The sequence below is a fragment of the Psittacula echo genome (assembly GCF_963264785.1).
Source record: "Psittacula echo genome assembly, chromosome: 6".
Lineage (NCBI taxonomy): Eukaryota > Metazoa > Chordata > Aves > Psittaciformes > Psittacidae > Psittacula > Psittacula echo.
In genome coordinates this window covers 35457457-35481647 of record NC_137743.1, presented here as the reverse complement: position 1 = coordinate 35481647, position 24191 = coordinate 35457457, and the positions used below count along the sequence as shown (strand labels likewise).

Sequence of the window (24191 nt, the reverse complement as noted above, 5' to 3'; positions counted from 1 at the left end):
ATTTGAATGAAATATTTAACAAAGCTTTAACGAGTGCTACAATTTATGAGCCGGTACTAAGAGCTGCAAGTGGGAAGTTGTAAGACCTGATTTAAGAGCCACTTTCCTTCATTTTGCACATACTTACTTTTGTCATGGAAAAAAGAAAATCCCCTCTGGCTGATCAAGTTTCAGAATCATCCTCACTTCTACATTTTCAAACATGTACTACTTGCAAATTTTAAGGAAAAAATGGTTCATTCTTAATGATTTTCAAATTAAGGCAAATCTAATGAACAGATTCTATAGCTTTGTTACCTTTGACAGCTAGTAAGACAACAATATTCATGCCTAGCATGCTAATATCACAACATATTTAAAGACCAAGTAATCACTAACATTGAAAGTGTTTCTCAGCCAGCTTAGCAAATACCATTTTTGACATGCAGGCTCTTGCAGGTGCTTTTGTTCAAATCCCTTTACCAGGTGCCACAAGGACACACATCACTCAGCACACAGTTTCTGGGCAAGGATCACAGAAAGATCCTATTTCCCTCTGAACTCTTCCCGCGGATCTTCCCTAGTGCCATCGTACTAGCTCTGCCATATAACTACTCAGAAACCAGTCTGCTGACCACAGCACTCAACAAAGCCAGAATCTATTCCTTAGTGTCATTTCTCTTCTCCTACTCCCTTTGCAGTTGTTACTCAGGAGAGTGGGAGAAAAAAATTTTGCAAGTGCAAACAGAAAAGAAGAGTACTTGGCCTGCAGTGTGGAGGTGGCATCAAGTCCTTCCAGCTCAAACTCCCTGGAAATAAAACCACTCACCATCCATGCACATTCTTGAACTGATATATTTGAATCTTTGACAAAGACACAAAAGAGAAAAATCCACACCATAAGCAAGCTGCAATTAACACAAGCATGTTCACATATATTTACATTACAATTACAGAACCAGTTAGGAAAAAACCCAAATGTTTCTACTGGTGGAAAAAGAACTGATAAGACAGCTGAAGAAGCTGAAGACTAGACAGATACAAGATATATACTTGCTGTGAAAATAACCAGTGATCCAGACTCAGATACAGTTTTTACTGCTCAATGTTAGGTCCTACTGCCCTGCTGGAGCACTGGTATGGACAACACAAATGCCCTCCTTCACTTCACCCTCATTATTTAAGCTAAAATTGCTGAATAAATATCTTTGACAGCCACATACAAGTATACTAACTTTACCCAGCCAGCCATGCACTCTCCTTTCCTCTTAGGCAACACAGTTCCTCTGGGAAACTGGCACTTCCTTTATAGATGTTTAAACCCTGTTTTTCTGCAGGAATAGAAGCAAGTTTTGACAAAGTTTATAGCCTTACAGGAAGCAAGTAAAGATTACAAAACTATGCCAGCACTACTGATGGTTCTATGATAGGAATCTCTACATACAGCTAAATAAGCTGCTTATTTTTATTACTGATGTGGTCTCAGTAGCACTGAACATGGCTGGGCCAGCCCCAGGCTTTGTGGTTGCTTTTAAAGAATGAAGCAAGAGGAACATTCACGCCCATAAAAACTTCCTTACATTTTTGTAATTCATGTGAAAACACAAACAAGGATTATAGTTAAGCACGGTCTCAGCGCAACAGCGCCTTCCTTTACACATTTTTATCTGGAGGAATTAGGAACAAATGTTTCGTTTGCTCCCTGCAAACAAGCAATAAGGGAAGATTATGGACCTGCTGACAGTACTGACTTAAAGCAAATACAATGAACTAGAGTAAATATGACTGCTCATAGAATGGCTATGACCAAGAGTGCAGAAATTATTATTACACAAAATTAGCCCAGTTTAGAAATGCTCTTGGGTTTATACCGCATGGAGTATCCTCAACAACTGATGTTATATACATAATCATTTTTACTCCCTGAATATTTATGTTGCCTGGCTCCATGTTCTCCCAGATGCAGAAGAATGCCCAAATGATCTAGAACCAAGCGGCAGTTTGGGCAAGATTGAAAGCTGAATACAAACGTATCATTTCACCCGACCTTCCTAGCATGATACCTGTTTATAAATCAGTCATACCGATTTAGTATGTTTGCAAAGTTCCATCTTGCACAGTGCTTATTATAGCCTCAAGGTATTTTTCGGCACTAGTAGCTTTAAAGCATCTCCTTTGCACAAAATCTGTTTCAGCTGATTATGCTGCCAAATATTAAGTTCTATTTATCCAAGCTGAATCTTTATTTCCTGTCAATCTATTATGAAGTTTTGTCCTACTGTCCTTTTTTTCCCCCAACTACTGAGAAAATACTTTTTTTGATCTCAGTTCTTTCCTCTGGATGAGCATTTGTACCAGAAGAGGCAGGACTAACTAAGCAGAAACCAAAATTTTATTTATTTGGGTTTTTTTGAGACTCAAAGGTTGGACACCAGCAGAGCAGCATGGAAAGCTTGAGCTCCTATGCAGACGAAAAAAACACAATGGCTTTCACAACCTTGTGCTGCCGATCTGAAGCACAAAATTAATATGACAACGTATCTGGACAAATCCCCCCATGTGTGCGTATTAGGAGTAAGACAAAACCAAACAAAGGACAACATAAAGGAGGCATATAGAGACTCTAAAACAAAACCAAACCCTCTGAAGAGTAAATGCCCTAGAGGATTCACCTGTTTTGCCATCTTGCAGATCTAAATGTTTTCCAAAGCTGAGGTAGACTCCAGGAGGAGTTAAGGCTCCTGATGACAGCTTTGCAGCCCTACAATTCCCGCTGACCTACTGAAGAGTAGCTGGGAAGAAACTGCTTTACAGAAAAGAGCCAGGATCTGGGTTGTGCTCAAAACATTTCTTATGAAAAAAGTATATTGAACTACGTAATGCATCTACCAGACTCTCCCTGAAAACTGAAACTCTGAACACCCCTAAGAATGAACAGACAAACCTGGTTTGCCCACGTCTACAAATTGCATTTTTTTCAGAAACACTGGAGCTTGAATATGCAAATTATAAGAATGTATTAATTATCATTAATCATTCCTTCACAAAGACTAAACTAACTGGAAAACTAATTTGAGAATATTGAAGTACATGACAGAAAGCATTAAGATTCATTAAGTTTCAATTCTCTGGTCTGTCAGCTTGTCAAGAGTAGATGCCTGCTATTCTAGCATTAAGAAAATGCAAAGTGTTTTACCAGTAATCTAGTATACACAGTTTAACCCCTCTTTGTTTAGAGATTTACTACACCTGATATGATACATTTTTGGTTAGCAGGCACAGTTACAAAGAAATTTCTATGTCTGTTTCTCTCAATCAGGGAAATTGAACTTGCTGAAATATCATTATAAAGCTTTTGCAGGTTCACTAGTTATTTTGCATTTAAATTATTTAAGAAGTGCAAGCACACATTCTGAAAAACAGAACAGAAAAACAAGAAGGCATTTGAAGAAAAAGTTCCATTCTAAAAGATATCTACACTGGTCCATACCTACACCTCAAGTTCACGTTGACCAGAAAAGCCAGTAAGTACTCAACAAGTAGCGGGCATTATTTGTCCCACTGCTTACAGCAAAGACCATATCAATACCTATGAAATAACAGCAAAGAGGGAGCTTAGAAGCTTGTCCATAACACAGACACCTCAGCAATCCATATCAAACACCTTTGATTAACGTCAGCTGCACTTTCAGCAACCAACTTTGCAGCTAGCCTTAGTGAGCAAACCTTAGGCATGTTTCCCTGAATGCCAGTCCTTACCACAGCAGCAGGAAAAGAGGAAAACTAATTTTAGTCCTTCTGTTGCCCTGGGATAATCCTCCCCAGGTAAAATGGCATAAGCTTTTGTGATCCAGTGTAACAACACGCAGTCCCGCTCTAAGGGAGAAATTAAGCCTTGCTAGTGGAAGAACTCCCACATGCGTGTGTCCAAAAGGAACAGCCACCTGCAAGATTTGACAGGGACAAGATGCAAAATTTAATAGTTCGGTTTTTTGTTTGGTTTTTTTTGTGGGGTTTTTTTTCCTCCTTTTAAAACATATGGCGTGGGTTTATGGAGCACATCACAGCTCTTAATCTAGGGATGGCAGAACTACCCTAGCAAGATTTACTCTTTGCTGGCCACAGCAAGTAAATATTTTGGTTTCATTCTTCAGTAACATGTAGATAGTTTGATTTAAAATGTCAAGACTTGATAACCTTGACACAGCTGGGTTAGAAAATTGGGTATGTAATACACAAGATTTTAAAGCCTATAGAAAGTTACCAATTTAAAAATAGAAAATTTAAAGTTTACTTGGCAATTGAGGTTAAAAAAGGCTACCCTGCACTTAAAGCTTGCACACTTTCAGAAATCACCCTATTAGATATTTTTTTTTTGCATATGCTTCAAAATTTACCTTTATTAACTGAAATGGCTCAGTCAACTATGCAGTGAGAAATGCGGGAAGTCAAAACCCATTGCTGCTTAAAATGCAGCACAAATTGCCTCCACTTTGATCAGCAGCGCAAGGTTTGACATAGTGAAGTTTATTTTCTACATGGCTATCACCGCCAATGCATGAAACATGCATGAGTTTGGCAGAGCGCATATTTTCACTCATCATATACATATCGTTGATTGAAAACCAGCACCTGCACAAAAATATTGTTATGCTCCAAACTGTACTAGGAACACAAGACAAAAATGTTAGTGTCAGGTAATGTTTTCAGACGAATCCAAATCCACACTGCTTTACAGGATGACCACCATGATTGCTACAGCTCTAAGTGTCCTTCAAAATACTTTAACTGAGAACTCAAACTATTTTTGGTAGTTTCTCTATAAGCCAAGGCCGGGCAACTCTGCAAAATTATTCTTCCCTCCTGAGCACTGAATCGCAAGCTCGTTTCTGTTATTTATACTTAATGTATGAGAAACTCAATTTTACAATTAAAGCATCAACTTCACATACTGTTTAAAATATAACTTATTAGACAACCACTGGCATGCCACCTCTATTCCAAAGCACTTGTGAATTGTCACAGCTGAGTCTGGTTTTTGGTGGATATTCTTTTCTTAGATGCAGTGCTTGTAGTGGAAAATGCAAGTCCTTCACATCACACATTTGCAATGCTCCAGCTTCTGCACTTATATTTCTTCCAGCTTTCTCCGAGATAACAAAGAAGGAATCTTCAAAATCAACAACAATAAAAACATGTTCCTCTAGTGGAAAATTACCAAGAAGTCTGTGGAAAGATAAGCTGTTCAAACCTACTCTAATTTTAATAGCAATTAAGAGCATTTCCTCCATTACCACACCATCACAGCCTTAAGTGCAAAGTTACTTGTGTATTAATGGAAGTAGTGTGATCATAAATATAATTGACTTAATAAATATGGCAAGTAAAATTTGTAGTGGAATGGGTAACACTTTAACAAATACCAATTGTAACAGAAGTCATCTGAAACACAGAAAGACATTAAAAGGTTATATTCTTTCATACAGATCATAGCTAAATTTACTGAATCCTTTACTAAACAAAACAAAGCAAAAACCACACCAAATATTAAGTTAGGCAAGATTCTAGAATATATCAGAATTGCTGATAAAGTTAAGATGCAAGTTGTTGTGATTAGTCGATAACTACTAAGTTGGGCAAAGCGGCACAAAGACATGTTTTAATCAGTACTTCTCAGCTGTGACTGAAAAACTTTTCTTCTAGTAGCTGTAATGGGGACTGCTTAAGCTGGCATTAGACATCAAACTACCTACAGCATATGGCAGGGCTGGCACTTCTGTATACAAGAGTTGCTTTTTGTTCTAACAGCGTATCTTACCAATCAAGATTCATTATTTGAGCTTTCCCCTTTTAAAGAAAGAAAAGGGCATACACTGGACTTACAATGAGAATTCTCAGAAACCTGCTAGAGTTACTAGTAGTATTTTAGTTAAACCAAGATTCAGATAAACTGACACCATAAAATACTTTAAAACAATACTTTATTTATTTATTTATTTTATTTATTTAATACTTTAAACTAAAAGGAGGAAAAGCTTTATTTACACCCAAAAGACCATCGGAATTTTAGAAGGAAAATAGGTGCTTTTTTCATCAATGCCAACTGAATCCATTCTGCTGAATTAACAAAGAAAACTTTTGAATGAGAAGATATACATCAAGAAAAAATACTTCAGAAAGACAAAGGATAAAAATACAGCTTTCTAAAATAAAAGAAATAATCAAGCTTAATATTCTTTACCTAGAAGCTGAAGCTCAGTTGAAAAATTTGGACTTGCACAAATAACTGATTGCCATTCACAGGAGTAACTAGTCATGTTTTCCTTGGAAGTTACTGAAACTGCCTGTTAAGGTGCAAGTTACACCATTGTTGCTGTTAGCCCCATGAGTAACTTCAAGTTCAATCACTGCAAAGTAACTTAAGAGATTTATGTTTTAAGCAAATGTGGAGAACTTTATGTGTACCTACACACAGAACAGCAATATGCTATGCTGAGGTACCCACAGAAGCCTTATGATGACAGTTCTGTATCCTTATTTGTTACCCAAGTCATCTTAGGAAGAACTGCAATGGTTGACTGTGCTTGTGTTTTCGGCATAGCCTAGATAACACGAAACAAATAATTATGTTTGTTCGAACAGCCTGCGACATTTTTTTATGAAGTGACTTACCTTGACATTACTGTTTTCTTGAGTTCAGCACGTCCAAAGTCAAACACATGGAGGAGCATATCAACAGTCCTACACATCTTTGCCAAAATACCTATAAACATATTAAACCCCAAGAACTACCAATAGAGATTATTCCTGCATACCACTTCTCCCATAACAAATGCAAGCAATATTCCTGTTGTATGTAGTCATATGAGCCTATATTCCTTGACAAAAAACAAACCAACCAGTTTTTGACAGCAGGTGGAAAAAGAAACCAAATCTCTTCAAAACTATGAAGTCCACCTTCATTACCACAAGATCAACTCTTCTTCCCACCCAGTATCAGTTCTGACAGAGTCTGTGTAAAGGCAGTCATTTCTCAGGTAGGCAAGTTATAAGCTGTTCAGACCTTGAAGTTATTTGAAGGTGTCAAAATGAAAAAATGATTAAGTTAGTGAAGATCAGAGCAAGACTGCAATATGATCCTCCCCAAAAACCGGTTTCCAAAAGACAGCAGTGTATTTCATGCTAGACAGACTGACAATGCTGGTAAAATTCCTTTCTCAAAAGGAGAGAAGCAAAAGTTAGCAACTGTGAGCATATACAGGAAATAAACCAAGTACAAGCCACACAGACACATTCTGTATAAGTAACAACTTTATTGTAACTTGATGTGCTGAAACGCAAAAATATTTTCAGCAACAAGGTACAAAAAGTATTTCACCATTAACATCAGCTGATAAAAAAAGGCTGGATGGTTTGATACAACTGTTTACATATCTGAATTCTTTTCATCATTTCCACCCCAAAACAGGTCTTAAGTCATTTCACTGGTTTAATTTCTAAAATAGGACTCATTGATCTTAAGCCTTCAAAAACCAGGTTAAAATACAGTGAAGTTCCTTGCAAAACACCTGAAATCGTGAATTCCCTTTACAAACATAGTCCATTTACTGTAAGCAGAAGCCAAGTTATGAGACTCAGTGTTTTGCTAGCTAAGGAGCTAAGCTCTGCACTAAATGCACTATCAACACCAGACAGCAGACAGTTAACATTCCATTTGTCAATTACAAAAAGTAAATCCATTACACTTAGAAATTTTAACCAACTGTAAAATCCAATGAGATTGAACAGTATTTCAGGTAGCAATATCTCACATCTGCAATTCACTGTCTTTCATGAAACACAGTTTCAAATACTGCACATGGTTTTATTCTCCCAAGGGAGAAACCTTACTATAAGGATTTAAAAGGAACATAATCTCCATGTAGATCTTCTACTGACTTTCTGTGCAAAGGTGGATTTTATACCCAATGTTTAGAAAAACATCAGACTAGAATAACTTGTGAAACTAACTTTGTGTCCATGATTACCACATTTTGACACACACTTATCTTGTAACAGCAAGTATTTTCACATTTTCACAAAAATGTACCATTACTCAACTTGTATCTATAATACTTATTCCACTTTTTTGTGTAGTTTCTACCTCAGTGAAACTGAATTTAGTTAGCAAGAATCAACATGCAACAGAGCCTAAATGGGCAATTTGTAACTTTTCCATCTCAATTGTATATCAAATAGCATATTCCACCTTTAAGATTACCTTTTAAAAAAGATCTTGTGTCCTGTTAAATATTCCCTTCATTACAACGGTTTCCTAAAAAGGCACAATGTGTTCATACTTCTGCATGCAGTAAATGGACTGAGAAATAAGGATCATTTATTGAAGCGTCTTCCACCCAAAGCATCTCCTTAGGAGAGGTTCAAATGAAAAAAAAAAAAAAAAATATATATAATACATAATAGCATTTTAACAGCAAATTGAGTCCTTATTTTTAGAAAGTCATTCTTGACAAAAAACACCGCACAGTCATACACACACACGCACGCACACACAGGACACATGCAGGTTTCTCCCCAGAAAAGTATGGAAGCAATGGTTCACATCTATCTGAGGGAGTAGTGTTGGCAAGCCAAAACATGGCACCTTCATACATTATATTCCTAATACATATATAAAACTAAGAAAACCCCTTAAGATTTCAGCCTGAAAAAAACTGTCCATTTGTATTAGATAGTTTTATATCTGCTGCACTTAGAACTGACAACTGAGGTTTTGAAGGGCAAGCTCTTGAGATGTGGGGAATAAAGACAAGCTACTGACTCCAAAGGAGAAGGCTGTAATTACCAGCCAGCCCTGTTCCAGTGAGAACACTGCATGTAGTTAATTAAAGAATAAGAGGTGAATAATTAGTGCACTCAATAATACAGCAACTGTTTCACTTTTTTCGCAAGAGCTGACAGAACTTCAAAACATAAATAATAAAATTATATCTAAACAGATCAATTAACATGTGGGTTGTTGGGTTTTTTTTTCCTGTTAGTGTAATGTATGATATACATTGTCTGACTTGAAAAGTGGACACTCTACAACATAGGTAATATTACAGCATAGTGTCTGACATTTTTTGGTACAAAGTGTGCCATTAAGCTTCTACTAAAAAAAATTTCATAAAAGCCCTTAAGCTTTCCATTTGATTACTGTACGTTGATATTTTTGAGTAAGCTGAACTGGACAACCATTACAGCATTAAATATTCAAGTCACTTTGTATGTTAGAGCTGCAAGTTTTACCAGTGATGAGTATGAGGATATATAGTCCTAACGCATTACACAGTGCAGCAAAAACATCACTATTTTGGAGAGAACAATTAGTTTTGTCTTACTGTGAAGAATGCTTATGAGATCTTATTTTAGATATTTTTAAATTGATAAAAGGATAAATCTCTGCAAATATATAATTTGATGCCTTATGTTCTATTAAAGTTTCTGATTTTACATTTTATCCATCATAAAGATTTAGTTAGAAGGTAAGAAGAAAATGCATCTTTAGAGGTTATTTTATTGCTCAAAATGGAACTGAGCATTTTTTCCAATTTACCTTTGCTAGTGGTATCCTAGATTCCAGAGTATAAAACTACATACTCTTTCCTCTAAAAATTTCCTTCAGAGCAATTCAGATGAATCCCAATGAAATGAGGATGGAGATACCAATTTTAAGATAGTAAAAAATCTGAAATTCTTCCTCTCTCCTCCCTGCATAACTTTTTTTTAATAGGCAAACTAACCCCCTTATGCAAATATGTTCATAAATTAGGTGAGATCTCCTCCCATTCCCCACTGCTAACCCAAGTCTTCCCCAAAAAGTATAGCATATTATCACTATTACAGTAAACTCAACGCAATAACTCAGGAAACATTTAGAAGTGTGCACTACTGCAGACTTTTCCTCCCAATTGTAAACAATGCTATCAAACACTGAGGATGTTGGTATTAAAGCTAGGGTTCGCATCATAAAGAACTGGCCCATGACAAGCAGTTTATAAATGTTTCATCCTTTTCACATTATGCAGAATTTCAATACCATCCACAATGCTAGTACAATAACTGAAATGAAAGACTGAGCAAGTCTCTGCTTGCAAACTCCATCTGACATTTCAGGGAAATATTCCTCTTGATGTGTACATAACCTTCTTAGGTGTTAATGAAAGCTGTGCACATAGGTCAAGATGGGAAAAAACCCTTCAAAACTTTGCCATTCACATGCCTGTTTCAAATAAGCAAAAATATTCTGTTACTTAAACATGAAAGCTTGCAATAGCCACCTTCATTTGAGTCTTAAAAAGACATGCTTTTCTTTTCTAACAAAACTAAATCCCATGTGGCTGTGGGCATCTTAAAATGTATCTAAAAAGTTAAGCCACAATTACCTGTACCTCATTAATTCATCAAAAGCAAAATATATATGTACCACACAACATACAAAAGTTACACATTAAAAGTGCATATTCAGAATCCATTTGGCCCATTTCTTCAATTTACATTTGGTCATTCTATGCATCCTTTACTTTCCTATGTAACCATACACATGGGATATATTTTTTTTCCATATACAATACTATTCTGTTTTCACATTGAACTCTCTTTACCTCTGTTCAGTTCTGCACTAAATGTAAACTAATGATGGACCGTAAAGAAACACAAGCAAGAGGTTTATTCTGTGTTTCTTTTTACCATTTGGACAGCTTTGACACACACACAATAAGCATTACAAACTGTAATGAAAATACATTTTTGGGCCAAACTGTTGCATATTTGCCCCCACAATGAAAAATAAATTATGTTCAAAGCAGTATATTGCCATAAATAGCCTGTAAGCATTTGCTGAAGGTAAACAGGCTCTCCCCATATTTAACACTTGCCTAGGGTACGTTTTGTGCCTCTGATTCAAGTGCTTTTAATGAGAGGCTAGTTAAAACCTTCCAGTTTAGCACAGGACCAAACTATAATCTTTTTTTTTTCTCTTCTGAAAATAATGGAAGATCCCTTTCAAAAATTAATCTTCAGTTATCAACTTTACTGCATTATGGCGCTAGTGCAATCCTGCAGAGCCTAGTCAAAAAGACAAGGCACATTAAAAAATAATAATAATAATAATAAAAAAATCAAGATACATTAGACTATACGGACTAGAGTCATTGAAGATAATTTAAGGCCTTTCAGTGAATTAATCAGTCTAATTTAAAGCTGAGGATTAAACCATAAATTATCCATCTGAAAAGCAAACAATAGGCTTTTTCAGCTTCTGTTCTGTGGACAAGGATAACAAAAACTCTTTTTATGGTTTGTGAGAACACCTCTGGACATGGAGTACAGTCAATTCAGTTCCTCTAAAGTTCATGGAAGATTTCATGACTGTTTTAGCCGTTTGCGTGGAATGCCAAACTGTGGACACTGTGCAGATGCTAGTGCGCGAAAGGCCTCTGCTACTAAGTGAGGGTGGGAGTGGATCATGGACTTCCAGCCTGCTGTTTCCATTATGTCTGTTGCTTGGCTGAAAACAGAAGTATGAATAATAGTCACACAACTTTACAAACCAAATGCAAAAATACACAGTTAAGAAGAGCAGGCAAGACAACTACCGCAGAAAAGCAGATGACCATTATGAGACAACAGACTTCATGAATGCTGGTAAGGATGCCATTGGAAAGAAACAGCAAATTGCAATTTGGGTATACTAATACCATCACATGTAGGACATAAGGTACTTACTCTGCTTTACTTAGTACTGGCAACACATTAGCTAGAGGCCTGCATCCAATACTGTGCACTGTGTTAAGATAACCACCTTGAAATTGCTCAGGAAAAACACAGTAAAAGTGAGAGGAAATCTAGAAGAAAGTGAGGTCCAGTGTAGACATGAAAAGCTAGGAAAGACATGGTAATTTCATTACATAGAAGGGCATGCTCAATTTAGGGAGAGAGAAGGATGACAAGATGAATCAGCCAAAACAGCAGCAAAAATGATGTAGTTCATATGTTAGAAAAAGCAATGAAGACAGATTAGCTGCCTGACTACAGAGCCCTTCACTGAGAGCTCACAGTTTCACTACCAGTGGAGTACACTTGAGAATATTCACTCCTTCTTCAGTACAAAATCATGGACTACACTCAGAATGGCTTTCAATGGACACTATGGATTCTTAACTTAACATAGAAGCAACAACAAATTTCAGCAAGTATCCAGGAAATTAAAAACTATGTATTTTATCAATGTATATGTTTACTTTTTTGTGAATATAGATTCTTCTGCACATAGAATCATAGAACAGTTAGGGTTGGAAAGGACCTTAAGATCATCTAGTTCCAACCCCCCTGCCATGGGCAGGGACACCCCACACTAAACCATGCCACCCAACGCCTCATCCAACCTGGCCTTGAACACTGCCAAGGATGGAGCATTCACAAGCTCCTTGGGCAACCCATTCCAGTGCCTCACCACCCTCACACTAAAGAATTTCTTCCCTTATATCCAATCTAAACTTCCCCTGTTTAAGTTTGAACCCGTTACCCCTTGTCCTGTCACTACAGTCCCTGATGAATAGTCCCTCCCCAGCATCCTTGTAGGCCCCCTTCAGATACTGGAAGGCTGCTATGAGGTCTCCATGCAGCCTTCTCTTCTCCAGGCTGAACAGCCCCAACTTTCTCAGCCTGTCTCCATACGGGAGGTGCTCCAATCCCCTGATCATCCTCGTGGCCCTCCTCTGGACTTGTTCCAACAGTTCCATGTCCTTTTTATGTTGAGGACACCAGAAGCGCACACAATACTCCAAGTGAGGTCTCACGAGAGCAGAGTAGAGGGGCAGGATCACCTCCTTCAACCTGCTGGTCACACTCCTCTTGATGCAGCCCAGGATACGGTTGGCTTTCTGGGCTGCGAGCGCACACTGAAGCCGCCTCATGTTAAGTTTCTCATCAACCAACACCCCCAAGTCCTTCTCTGCAGGGCTGCTCTGAATCTCTTCTCTGCCCAACCTGTAGCCGTGCCTGGGATTGCTCCGACCCAGGTGTACGACCTTGCACTTGGCATGGTTAAACTTCATCAGGTTGGCATCAGCCCACCTCACAAGCATGTCGAGGTCCCTCTGGATGGCATCCCTTCCCTCCGGCATATCAACCGAACCACACAGCTTGGTGTCATCGGCAAACTTGCTGAGGGCGCACTCAATCCCACTGTCCATGTCACCAACAAAGATGTTGAACAAGACTGGTCCCAACACCGATCCCTGAGGGACACCACTCGTTACCGGTCTCCAGCCAGACATCGAGCCATTGACCACAACTCTTTGCGTGCGGCCATCCAGCCAGTTCTTTATGCACCGAGTGGTCCACCCATCAAATTGATGTCTCTCCAATTTAGAGACAAGGATGTCATGCGGGACAGTGTCAAACGCTTTGCACAAATCCAGGTAGATGATGCCAACTGCTCTGCCCCTGTCCATCAGTTTCGTAGCTCCATCATAGAAGGCCACCAAATTGGTGAGGCAGGATTTCCCCTTAGCGAGCCATGCTGGCTGTCACCAACCACCTCCTTGTTTTTCATGTGCCTTAGCATGTCTTCCAGGAGAAACTGCTTCAAGAGTTTGCCAGGCACAGAAGTGAGACTGACTGGCCTGTAATTCCCCGGGTCATCCATTTTCCCCTTCTTGAAAATGGGGGTTATATTTCCCTTCTTCCAGTCGTCGGGAACTTTACCTGACTGCCATGATTTTTCAAATATGATGGCCAGTGGCTTAGCAACTTCATTCGCCAGCTCCTTCAGGACCCGCGGATGGATGTTGTCAGGTCCCATGGACTTGTGTGCGTTTAGGTTTTTAAGATGGTCGCGAACCAGATCCTCTCCTACAATGGGCCTAGGGTCTTCATTTTCACAGTCCCTGCGGTCGCCTTCCAAGACTTGGGTGGTGCGGTCAGAGACTTTGCCGTGTAATGGAGAACATTACACTGGTTGGTATGCATGCCACATTGACACAGGATAAATTTGTAATTTTGAACCAATAATTTACGCATCAATCCCAGGTTTCTACTACCCTGCATTTTCAAAAGCCTTTCATAAGCACCCTCATCCTTCTTCAGGAATACTGTCAAGCATAAAATTAACAGCCAACATCTGTACCATATGATCTCTAAATAACCTTTGCACATTTCTAATGCAAGCCTTTAATCTTCTGCTGTAAGTCAGTAAAGGTAAGTGCCTTGAGAAACAATATCAAAGTTCAGACTCCCTGGTGCCAAGTGTTAGTAAATTAAGCCAGGCCATCTCATGTTATTTCCCTGATTTATTGCAGATGCTTTAGCTGAAGCAAAGATGACCAGCATCTTTAATAGCAATGTGCCAAGACACAAGTCAGCTCAGTAAATTCCAAATCACTTGAAAAGGAATACATCTGCTAGTTTACATTGTTACGTATGCTGACTTATCTTTATTAAGTTTTCTACTGGTATTTCACTATTTACCTTCTACCACTCCCTTTTCCATAGCATGCTCAATCATTAGGCCTGTGAAGATTTTTGTTGTTGTTAAAGGAGAAACACTAATTTTAAAGCAACTGGTACAATATACATTTTAATTTCTCTGGAGATTCTGACAATAAGATAAGTGCTCTGCTTTGTTTCACTGTTTCAGCCTACTGCTGGCTATTCTGAAGCTGGCTGTCTTCTATTCTGTGATTCACTTGGGCTGTTCCAAATACATGCTGCAATTGGTCTTACAGTCTAAGCCATATCTTCTTGACCTATTCCCAGCGTAGGCAGAAGCACTTACAGAGCCAGCCAGATCAGAGGGACCTGATTAGTTGCGTGGCCTCAAGAGTACTAGTGCTGGCATGCGGGAAGGTGCACAAACGCTGCCAAAGGCAAAAAGAGCAACTGCCCTCCTTTCTTTGGAAATACTGCAGACTCATATTGACCTAAGCAGGTCATGAAACCACACTGGGGTTGTCACTCCTCCGTGCATAAACCTGGTTAGTCAAGAGAATAGTTCCATTTATAAAGGTTGCTGCCGCCATCTCACAGCACTGATACGAGTGGAGGAGAGGAATTAAAACTAGCTATTGTTAGGATCTCACATTGGAAGACAATTAACTCTACCTATCAGTTAAAGGGGAAGTCACAATCATAACTGGGGTAGCATCTGCTGAATCCTACTTTACTTACAGTCAGTGACTGGCCTCAATAGTGTGGACATGAAGCAACAGTTCTTAAGATCTGCAGTCTATTTAGCAGTGTTTGTACAGAACATCGTGAGGCAGAAAAACTTACTTGCTATTCCAGTTTTTCCCATCTTTACACCCAAGTTGTCTGAGAACACTGCACCTGTAAGAAAGAGCCATGCTCATGATGAAAAGGTACACAAAGCGTAAATACAAATATATGTACAGTCTCAAAAATATTACTTGCCTGTTAATGAAGTCTATTGCTTGTGCTTTTAACTGTTCAGCGCTGTGCAAATCTGCGAGGATAAGAATGTCAGCAACATTTTCTACCGAGAGGTTACTACAGAGTGCTTCCTCACACATGACCTTCAGCCGTTCCAGTGCATACTGATAAAAGAAAAAACTACACTAATCATTCTTCAAACACATTTTTTCTATCAGTACCTCTACAGTTTTTACGACAGTTCCAGTCATGAAAGTGCCTGGTGCCTCTCAAGCTTAACATCAAACCAGTTCCAAACAGATAATTCTAATTCAATATGCTGCACTGAAGAGTCCTCAAATGGTAAGACATGTATTAGGTTTGACACAAACTGATCAAAAGCTTTACTAGGAGAACTTTAAAACAAAAATAACTCACTCAGAAGTTTTCATTTTCCTTCAGTTTGGTAGGGGAGGAAGAGCAAGAAACAAACACAGGCTGTATAATTATATTAGACGTGTATCCATCTCAAAGTGAGGGGCAAGAAATTATACAGTGGTAACATTCACGAAAATGTCCACTGGAAAATACATTAAACTAGCTTATTCCAAGTTGAGTCCTACCCCCACCTCTGAATTTCTTTATTTCTTCCATACCTTTGACACAGCCTATCAGAAAGTTGATGTAAAAGAATTGCATTCTCACATTATAATCTGCATTAATAAACCATGCTTCTTTTTTGAAGGATGTCATAGTCTGAACAGGTTTCATTCAGCTGTATACATTACTACTGAGAGCTTACCCATCCCATTTAGTTTAGCACCCTCCAGATAAGAGTTTTCAAGTCTGAAAAGAATTTTAGACACAAGTGGTATATATTCAAAGTTGCCACTTATACATTTGTATTAGCAACTGTTGAATGCAATGAAGAAATGCCACTCAAGTCAAATTACTGGGCTAACTTCTATGTTTCTAGACCTATGCATTTTTACTTCCATTTTATTTCTATAGTGCTCCTCAAGATACAGCAGTGTAGACCTGTTCTAACTGATATTTATTTACTCTAAATAAAGGTATTACCTGGTAGGTATAATGCCTTCTGTAACATGTAAAACACTAATTTTTTTTTTTTAGATTATTATTTCACATTCAAAAGGAATAAAGTTTCCATTTTTATTTCCAGATATTGCAGACAATCCCACCACTGCAACTTATAATATTATCTACATTTATCAATTATGCCCTAAATAAAGGCCAGCATTCATAAAATATCATCGCTTCACATTTCTGTTTGGGTATACTGAAACTTGACAAAACACCATCAGTTTTGGAAGACAAGATGCTGGCAATGAGAGGCAAAAAGAGCAAGAGTGGCAAGTTACCAAAGTCAGGTCAAAAGATCTTGAAAACTTAAGAATCCATTAAATTGCCAGAAAAAAAAATTATATTTTTTTTTGAAATCAACTACTGGTATGACTTATTATCTTAAATGTTTTATATTAGGATTGATTATGAGAACAGGCAACTTTCACCACTAATATTTTACAGGTATGATTGTTCAACCAATACCAAAACTGCAAAGGTAGTTTAAGAAATTGCCATTGCAGCTTAGAGTGAAAACTTTGATTACACAGTGAGTATCTTCTGGATTCTAAACTACTTCTGCCTCCTCAGAGAAAGACAACTGTGCGTCCTCTGAGGATAGCTAAGTAAAATATTAACTCAAGCTGTAAGGCAGTGAAGAAAAAAAAATCAGGCATTGGGATCAAAAGTTAGAAAACTGTAAATTATGATAGGGAATAATCTCACCTTAATTGCTGTGCTGCTATAAAGCCCCTTTATCTCAAATACCATAGTAGAAAAAGTATTTCACAGAGTGGCAATTTAAAGTAGACAAAGTTCCAATAGAGAAGAGGTGAAAAGCTAAAACTATTTTGTTTGTAGGGAAAACAAAAAGATGAAAGTTCTGAAGTAGCAGTACTTTAGTAAGCACAGTTAATTCAAACACTTGCATATATCCTCTTCAAGAGCACAAAGATCTAGGACACATTTTATTCAAGACCAGACTTCCAAGCATATTAATGGTCCCCAATCTCTGTCTCAAAAAAAGAAAATTAAGAATTGGGTAGTAAATATAATTAATCTGAAACACTTCTGGTCAAGAAAGATTTATCAGCCTTCTATTGCTAAAAGGCTACCCTTTCCCTTCTTTCTCCATTTCTGATGAAATCTGTTTCTCATATTTAAAAAAAAAATAAAAATATACATCAATCTGAAAAAAAGTGGTAGGGTTTTTTTGGTTTTTTTTTTTTTGGAAGAACATTCCACAAGCAAACATGAGGGTTGAGAACTTAAAAGTCAATAACTTACTTTGTCTGCAGCTGCTAACAAATTGTCAGCCATTTTTTCAAGGTTTGGTGCTTTTCCTGTGTAAATGAACCTCATCATTTCTTTAAAAACTTCAGGATCTACATCATTTATCTCTACACGATTCTGGTAAAAAAAAAAAAGAAAACTCAATAAATGCCTCTAAAATTTAGTTACAACTTTAACATATCAAATATCATCTGATGAACACTACAAGTTTTCATTTGCCATCCATCATGCAAAACCCTTACAAACTTAAGTTAGCATTCAACAATATTAAGCAGGAAGTAAATAAAAATTAATTGCTCTTAAAATCACATAGAAATCAGTCAGGAACGCTTCAGGAATAACTGCAAAATGTCCAACTCTGGACTATTGCATAGGCTGTACATAAAAAAAAAAATCAAGGCACAGTTTCAGAAGTATTTAAAAGTGCTGCTGAGTTTCCAACCCAAAGATGTGCTTGGAATACCACAAGTCAGAGCACCCGACAAAACAAAGTGAGACATTTTGGCTCGACTTTGACTGAGTCAACACAGCCTACGTTTGGTTCTCAGAATCCAAAAAGCAAACAAAAAAGCCAACATAATTGACATTATATGTGCTGAAGCCCGTCCTAATAAAACTGCGGTATTACATGCTTGACTCCACCCTCAAATAGTATTCCCTATAAGCAACTAACAATGTAGGAAATTATTTCAAAGATGTGGAAGCAAGCACCAGACTTCTGAATGGAATACATGATAGTACATGAGATGCACATGTTCTGGTTTCCTACCCACTGAACCACAAACAGTATTTACAAGTAAGACTGTACTAGTGATTCACTGTTAACATGAAGGTGGAGGCCCCCAGCAATGGTGCATTACTGAAGCTGTGACATATCTGGATTTCTTTCAGTTCAGAAATCTCTATAAAATGCTTCCAGTATTTCAAATCTACCTGTGAAATTTTCCAGATTGCCTAAGTGCAGGGAAGAAAAATGCCATGCTTGTGAAACCCAACTGTACTTCCACCCCATATTCATCCAATGTATTTGTTCACATCAGTGGCAACCTTGCAGCCTCCAAGACTAAGTGATGGTCATCTATTACAACTCTTTAGTGAGCTGATCAGTTCCTTGCTTTTTTTATGGATTCTGCCTATAAGCAATCCATTTTAGATATTTTTCTTCAGGTAAGACACAAACAACTCCTCACTGTGGGAGAGATCAAGTGCATAAAAGCAGCAGCAGCCCTCTGTGCTGATTAACTAACTATCCATCCAAAACACACAGGTCAAGTACCTGCAGAAAGTGAATGAAAAGGAGAACTTCACTGCCTCAGGGCTTAATTTTTAGTCATAATTCACCTGTTGTTTCTATGTCTCCTAGCTACCATATAAAATGTTTTAATACACTATAGCAAAACCTTAGTCAAGTCAATCGCTTATCTGAAGGCATAAACTAAAGCAAAAAGGGGCAGAGATTACTAGGTCAATTACATAAGTAGCTACTGTTAGAAAACCCTGACTGATCTAGGGTAGGTACAAGTACTTGCAAGAACAAATCCTCCAGAACCCTTCCACATTCAACCCTAACTGTTCTTTTTACACAAGGAAATTCCTGCAGAACTCACCAGGAGAGCAATCAGGAGTAGTACCCTCCTCCACTCATGCACCATCATACAGTACTCATCTTCCTCAATTTGTAATACTTAAGTTTTCTGCAATTTTTCCCTTTTTCACAAGATACAAATATTTACATGTGAAGTTTTCAGTAATGCTTACCTTTTTACTTTCCTCCATTTCATGTTCAAACATTGCATTAAAAACTGGAGATCGCGCTGTATCAAGAAAAGTAAATATTGAATATAGCCAAACTTAAAACTTTCAGCAATTTAAGTTATGAAGTAATAGCAATACAAAAGTAGAAAGTACCTGCAAGGACAGATTTATGAGCTTTGAATTCTTGTCCTCCTACATAAAAACTGCAATCTGTAAATCTTGTTGTTTCCCAGAGATTCCCTAAATCTTCTGCTAGTCGACATTCAGGTACCTTCAAAGTGTTTGTATTAGACTGTCCTGATATATTTACTGAGTCTTGGACCACGCTTACCTAACAGAAAATCACAGCAAGACAACTCCTTCATAACTGAATGACAGTAATAATTATATTACAGTACCTATTGCTAGAATTCCAGCAATTTCAAAGCAAAGCAAAAAAACCAGTGATGTTTCTGGCATTAGGCCAGAACCATAAACCAAGGCTTTACAGTTTACTTTTAAGCAATATAAAACAAACAGGGCTTTACTTAGAGACTAGTATTTTGTATTTATCCAACCAAAACAAGCAAACAAACAAAAAGAGCAGAATACCACATGCCACCAGACAGACAAGCCAAAGTACCAATACGGCTCTTGGGATATCAGTGGGATAAAAAAAAAAAAAAAAGTTAACTCTCTTTCAGAGATAACAGTTCACTCTTTACACATTTAAGCAAAACACATACAATATAAAATTGTAAACAGATCATCAGGATCACAAGGTCACAGCAGAGTTTTAAGGGTTTAATCAATAGAAATTCTGATTATAACTTTAACTACAGTAAGTTCATACTTCACCTGCAATGTGATAATGAAAACTAAGCGCAAGTAACATAGGTCCTCCATTATTTCATTTTAATGTATCCAGCTGAGGCTGGAATCACCAGTCATTGTTTTCCAAACAAGATTAAAAGCCATTATTTTAGCAATGTAAGTCAATGAAGTGTAAGATGGAATAGGTAACTTCAATAGTGAAATGCATGCTCACAGGATGTCATTTTTGTACAGAACTAGTTAAGAAAACTGAAATATGTGCATTTGAAGTGAATATATTGCCATTTTCCCCCATGTTTAAATCTTTCACGTAAGAAGAGAATAAGAAGAGAACAAGACAGCAGCATTCTTACATGCTTTTTTCAGATATCTTTACATATTGTTTTAATGTATGTTGGGAAAACAGAAAAGCTCAGCAGGTTTTACTTCTGTTACCTGAGATCACACGCCTGAGAAAAAAAAAAACACTTTTGTAAATAAGAGACATACTACAAGATCGTGATCACAAGATCTCCCAAATACAGAACAATAGGGTTATATATAAAGAGAAAATGCTGATACTGTTAAGATCAGTGCTCAGTTTGATTTCTAGAGGCACAGCATCTGGAATAAATCTAGCATAAAACAAAACAGCACAGCTAAGCTTCACAGAAAGTTGAAGCACAGCAAATGAAACTCCAGATCAGAAGAGGAAGATGATCAAATTAGGACAGCAGCTTGGGAATTTGAATCATTGCCTAATTCCCTGTTTCATCCCATACCCCCTTGTGATTAGGAGGAATTCCTTTATATTCTTCCACCTTTTAAAGGAAAAAAAGTACCCCAGCCACTGTGAAATTTCAGGTTTACATTAAGACTATACATTTATAACACTAAAAATCTACAGAGCTATTGCGTACCTGATTTCACAGTTTTCATACACGGAGTGATTTCAAGAGATATACATACACACAAAGTTTCAGCTTAGCAAAGCTAGTCTTCTGTTGTCAAAGGAGAGTTCTGCTTCTTCAGAGACTTGACTCAAAGTTCCTGATCCAAGTTGCCTGCACATCATCCTCTTGTTGGCTACAGACAAGGGCCTAGGAAGGTCACCTACACATTCTTTATGTGTAATTAAATTGGCCTCTGATCTTCCAAACTTCTATTGGTTTCTAATATACATCAGTAGTTGTGCAACACAACAATTTGCTATGATCCATCCTTTAAAGATATAACCCAAGCAAAATTTTAATTCAAGTCTCCTACCTCTGAGAGGCCTGGCATGTATTGGCTATAGATAGCAACAAGTTTGAAAAATTCTAAATACAGACACTTACAGGAGTCTGATATTTCATATCTCACTTGTCCAGATGTTTTTGGTTTTGTTTTTTTTTTTTGTTTAAATCAAGCTGAAATCCAATGATGTTAATCCCACAAAACTACTGAAACCTCATCTCAGGCTGAGTAACACCTGATACAATTCTTACTTGTGTTTATAAAGTCACTCACAAGAGCAAAGGTATGTCTTTACTGAACTGAAGGATGATGAGAAGATGTTAGCACAGCAGCAATCCAGCCAGGATTTTCAGGTACTCCATCCAAAAGGTCTGATGTATTTTACTGCTTAGGAAGCTGTCCAACATGCAGCTTTTGTGCAGTTTACATACTTTAGGGGCACAGGTCCTATTTGCACTGCATTCTCTCACATGTAAGGGTATAGAAAAATGCATAAACTAGGACTCGTTCAAGTTTTGTGAGTGATGACAGTTAATGTGGATAATGTCTATTATTTTTTTGGTTATGAATCCATGGTGATCTAATAGTAAAGATAATTTAAGTGATACTGCAGACTACTTTCTTGACATAAGCTAGGAAGAGATCTGTGAAAGCACTCACTAGGAAAAACATCCCTGCAGAGAATTTATTATTCTATTAGTAAAAATACCTGCAAGACTTCAGTAACTGTAGGTTATATGGAGCGTGCAAACTGAGTGAAGCATATCAGTTTGCTTAAAAAAAATTAAAATTACAAAGTTGTATTTAATCAGGAGGTCACTTGTCAGTGGCAACACCACACTGTGCAAAGTATTTAACAACCCTTCAGTTTCCAATCCAAGGACATAGACAAGAACACTCAACAACACAGAAGGAATATCTTTGCTGTCAAGGAGAACCAAATAATCCTGCAATTCAACAGCGAGAAAAGAGACAACCAGCACAGAAGATACCCACTGACCTTTACTAAATACCTGCTATATCTGGTAAAATTTAACAACATAGTTTTAAGAAGTGGTAAGTCAGTCTTCCAACTAGGATACAAGCAGGAAGGCAAACACAGAAATTACAACTTACAGTTCAGTTTTAAAGGACAAAAACTTCAATCTTGTCTATGGAAACAAGTCCTTCAAACAACACCTAGTTCTTCAGGTGTCATTAGAAATGACAGAACACACCTGATTAAACTAATTTCAAAATTATTTGGATTTCTGATGTTTTTTTCCCTTTACCCTAAAATAAGCCAGAAGTTATTTAACATGCTCACTGTGAACAACTAGATGTTGTACTTTCTTACAGCATTTGTAATCAGGGTAGGTCAAACACTTCAAAAAAGCCATTCGCATTAAAACATCAAGAAGTTTTGTAGCAAAACACAGCTATATTTAAAGATTAGCATCAGGATTTACATAACAATGTTTCTTTCTGGAAAATTCAATATTTGACAAAGCAAAAACTTTAACATTAAATAGTGACCTATTTACAAAACCAGAAAACTGTTTTTATGAGCTATTCATTTACATCAAAGTATTCATTACAAGGAAAACTTAAAATGAGAAAATACTCAAAAGTATCTTTACAGAACCATAAGACACTTGTTACATCAGCTTTTATCACCCAAATAATTGTATTCATAACAAATTTATCATGCAGTTCATTTAACTTGTCTAAGTGAAAATAAGATGCACTATATTTGCAATATCTAGTCTCAAGGGCCACATTTCAATTATTCTTCCTACACAGCATAATGACATATAATTAAATTGTAATCTTGCCAAGACAATTTTATATATTTCCTGTAAATACACAGATCAAAGCAAACTTATTAGCAGTTCGAACATTTATCATCCTCCTAAGTCAGTAATCACTTTATGGCAGCAGAGATAACCAGCCAACAAGTATTTTACACTGTACTTACACTTTCTCTAGTTTCCACTTTTAACATTGAGTAAGCATTTTACTGAATTTTAATATGACAATTTAGGTTACAATATAACTGATAAAGAAGTGACCCATGATGCACCATGAAGTTAAATATATACCACAGCTCTCACTATGAATTCTCAGTATTAAGCAGTCCTTCTACAGGATACTTGTATTTGTTCAGAAAGCAAAATGTAAAATCACTATTAAAAAAAAAAAGAAGAAAAGGTATTTCATTTACTGGAAATATCTGATCATTGGTTAAAACCATCAATTATGATAGTATGAAAATATAGATTCTGATAATAAGTTGGGGTTTTTATAATGCAAACCAACATGCAGACATTGTTTTTGCTTATCCAGTGAAAACCAATCCTGTAATTCCAAATACAACATCTTTAAATAAAAGTGACCTCAGTAAAAGAGTACTTCTACAGAGAGCATGTGTAAGCCACCTTTTACAGAAGTAATCCTAAAGTAATCCTAGGAGATTCACAGAGAAGCCCAGTAGTTTACAAGTGATCAATTCAGACTTATTCTACACTTCAGTATACACGTACAAAAAACTCCAAGAAATGCAATGCAGACAAAACAAGTAAATGTGTATTTTACCATATTTATAGTTTACAGAAGAAAACTTTAAGATATCACTGTTTGAATCAATGTTAACCTTTATT

At 37.1% G+C, this 24191-nt stretch overlaps 1 protein-coding gene across 2 annotated transcripts in view; it reads right to left on the bottom strand.

Moving 5' to 3' along the window:
• Positions 1-7369: 7369 nt before the first annotated feature.
• The window catches only part of SPOPL (speckle type BTB/POZ protein like), a 37973-nt gene continuing 21151 nt past the window's right edge, over positions 7370-24191 (bottom strand). For both annotated transcript variants that reach the window (XM_080620324.1, XM_080620325.1), the window contains 6 exons: positions 19678-19855; positions 19528-19583; positions 17764-17886; positions 15436-15578; positions 15298-15351; positions 7370-11530 (listed from right to left, as the gene is read on the bottom strand). In XM_080620324.1, the coding sequence (XP_080476450.1) occupies positions 11386-11530; positions 15298-15351; positions 15436-15578; positions 17764-17886; positions 19528-19583; positions 19678-19855 (699 nt within the window). In that variant the 3' untranslated portion in view covers positions 7370-11385. The remainder of the gene's footprint in view (positions 11531-15297; positions 15352-15435; positions 15579-17763; positions 17887-19527; positions 19584-19677; positions 19856-24191) is intronic.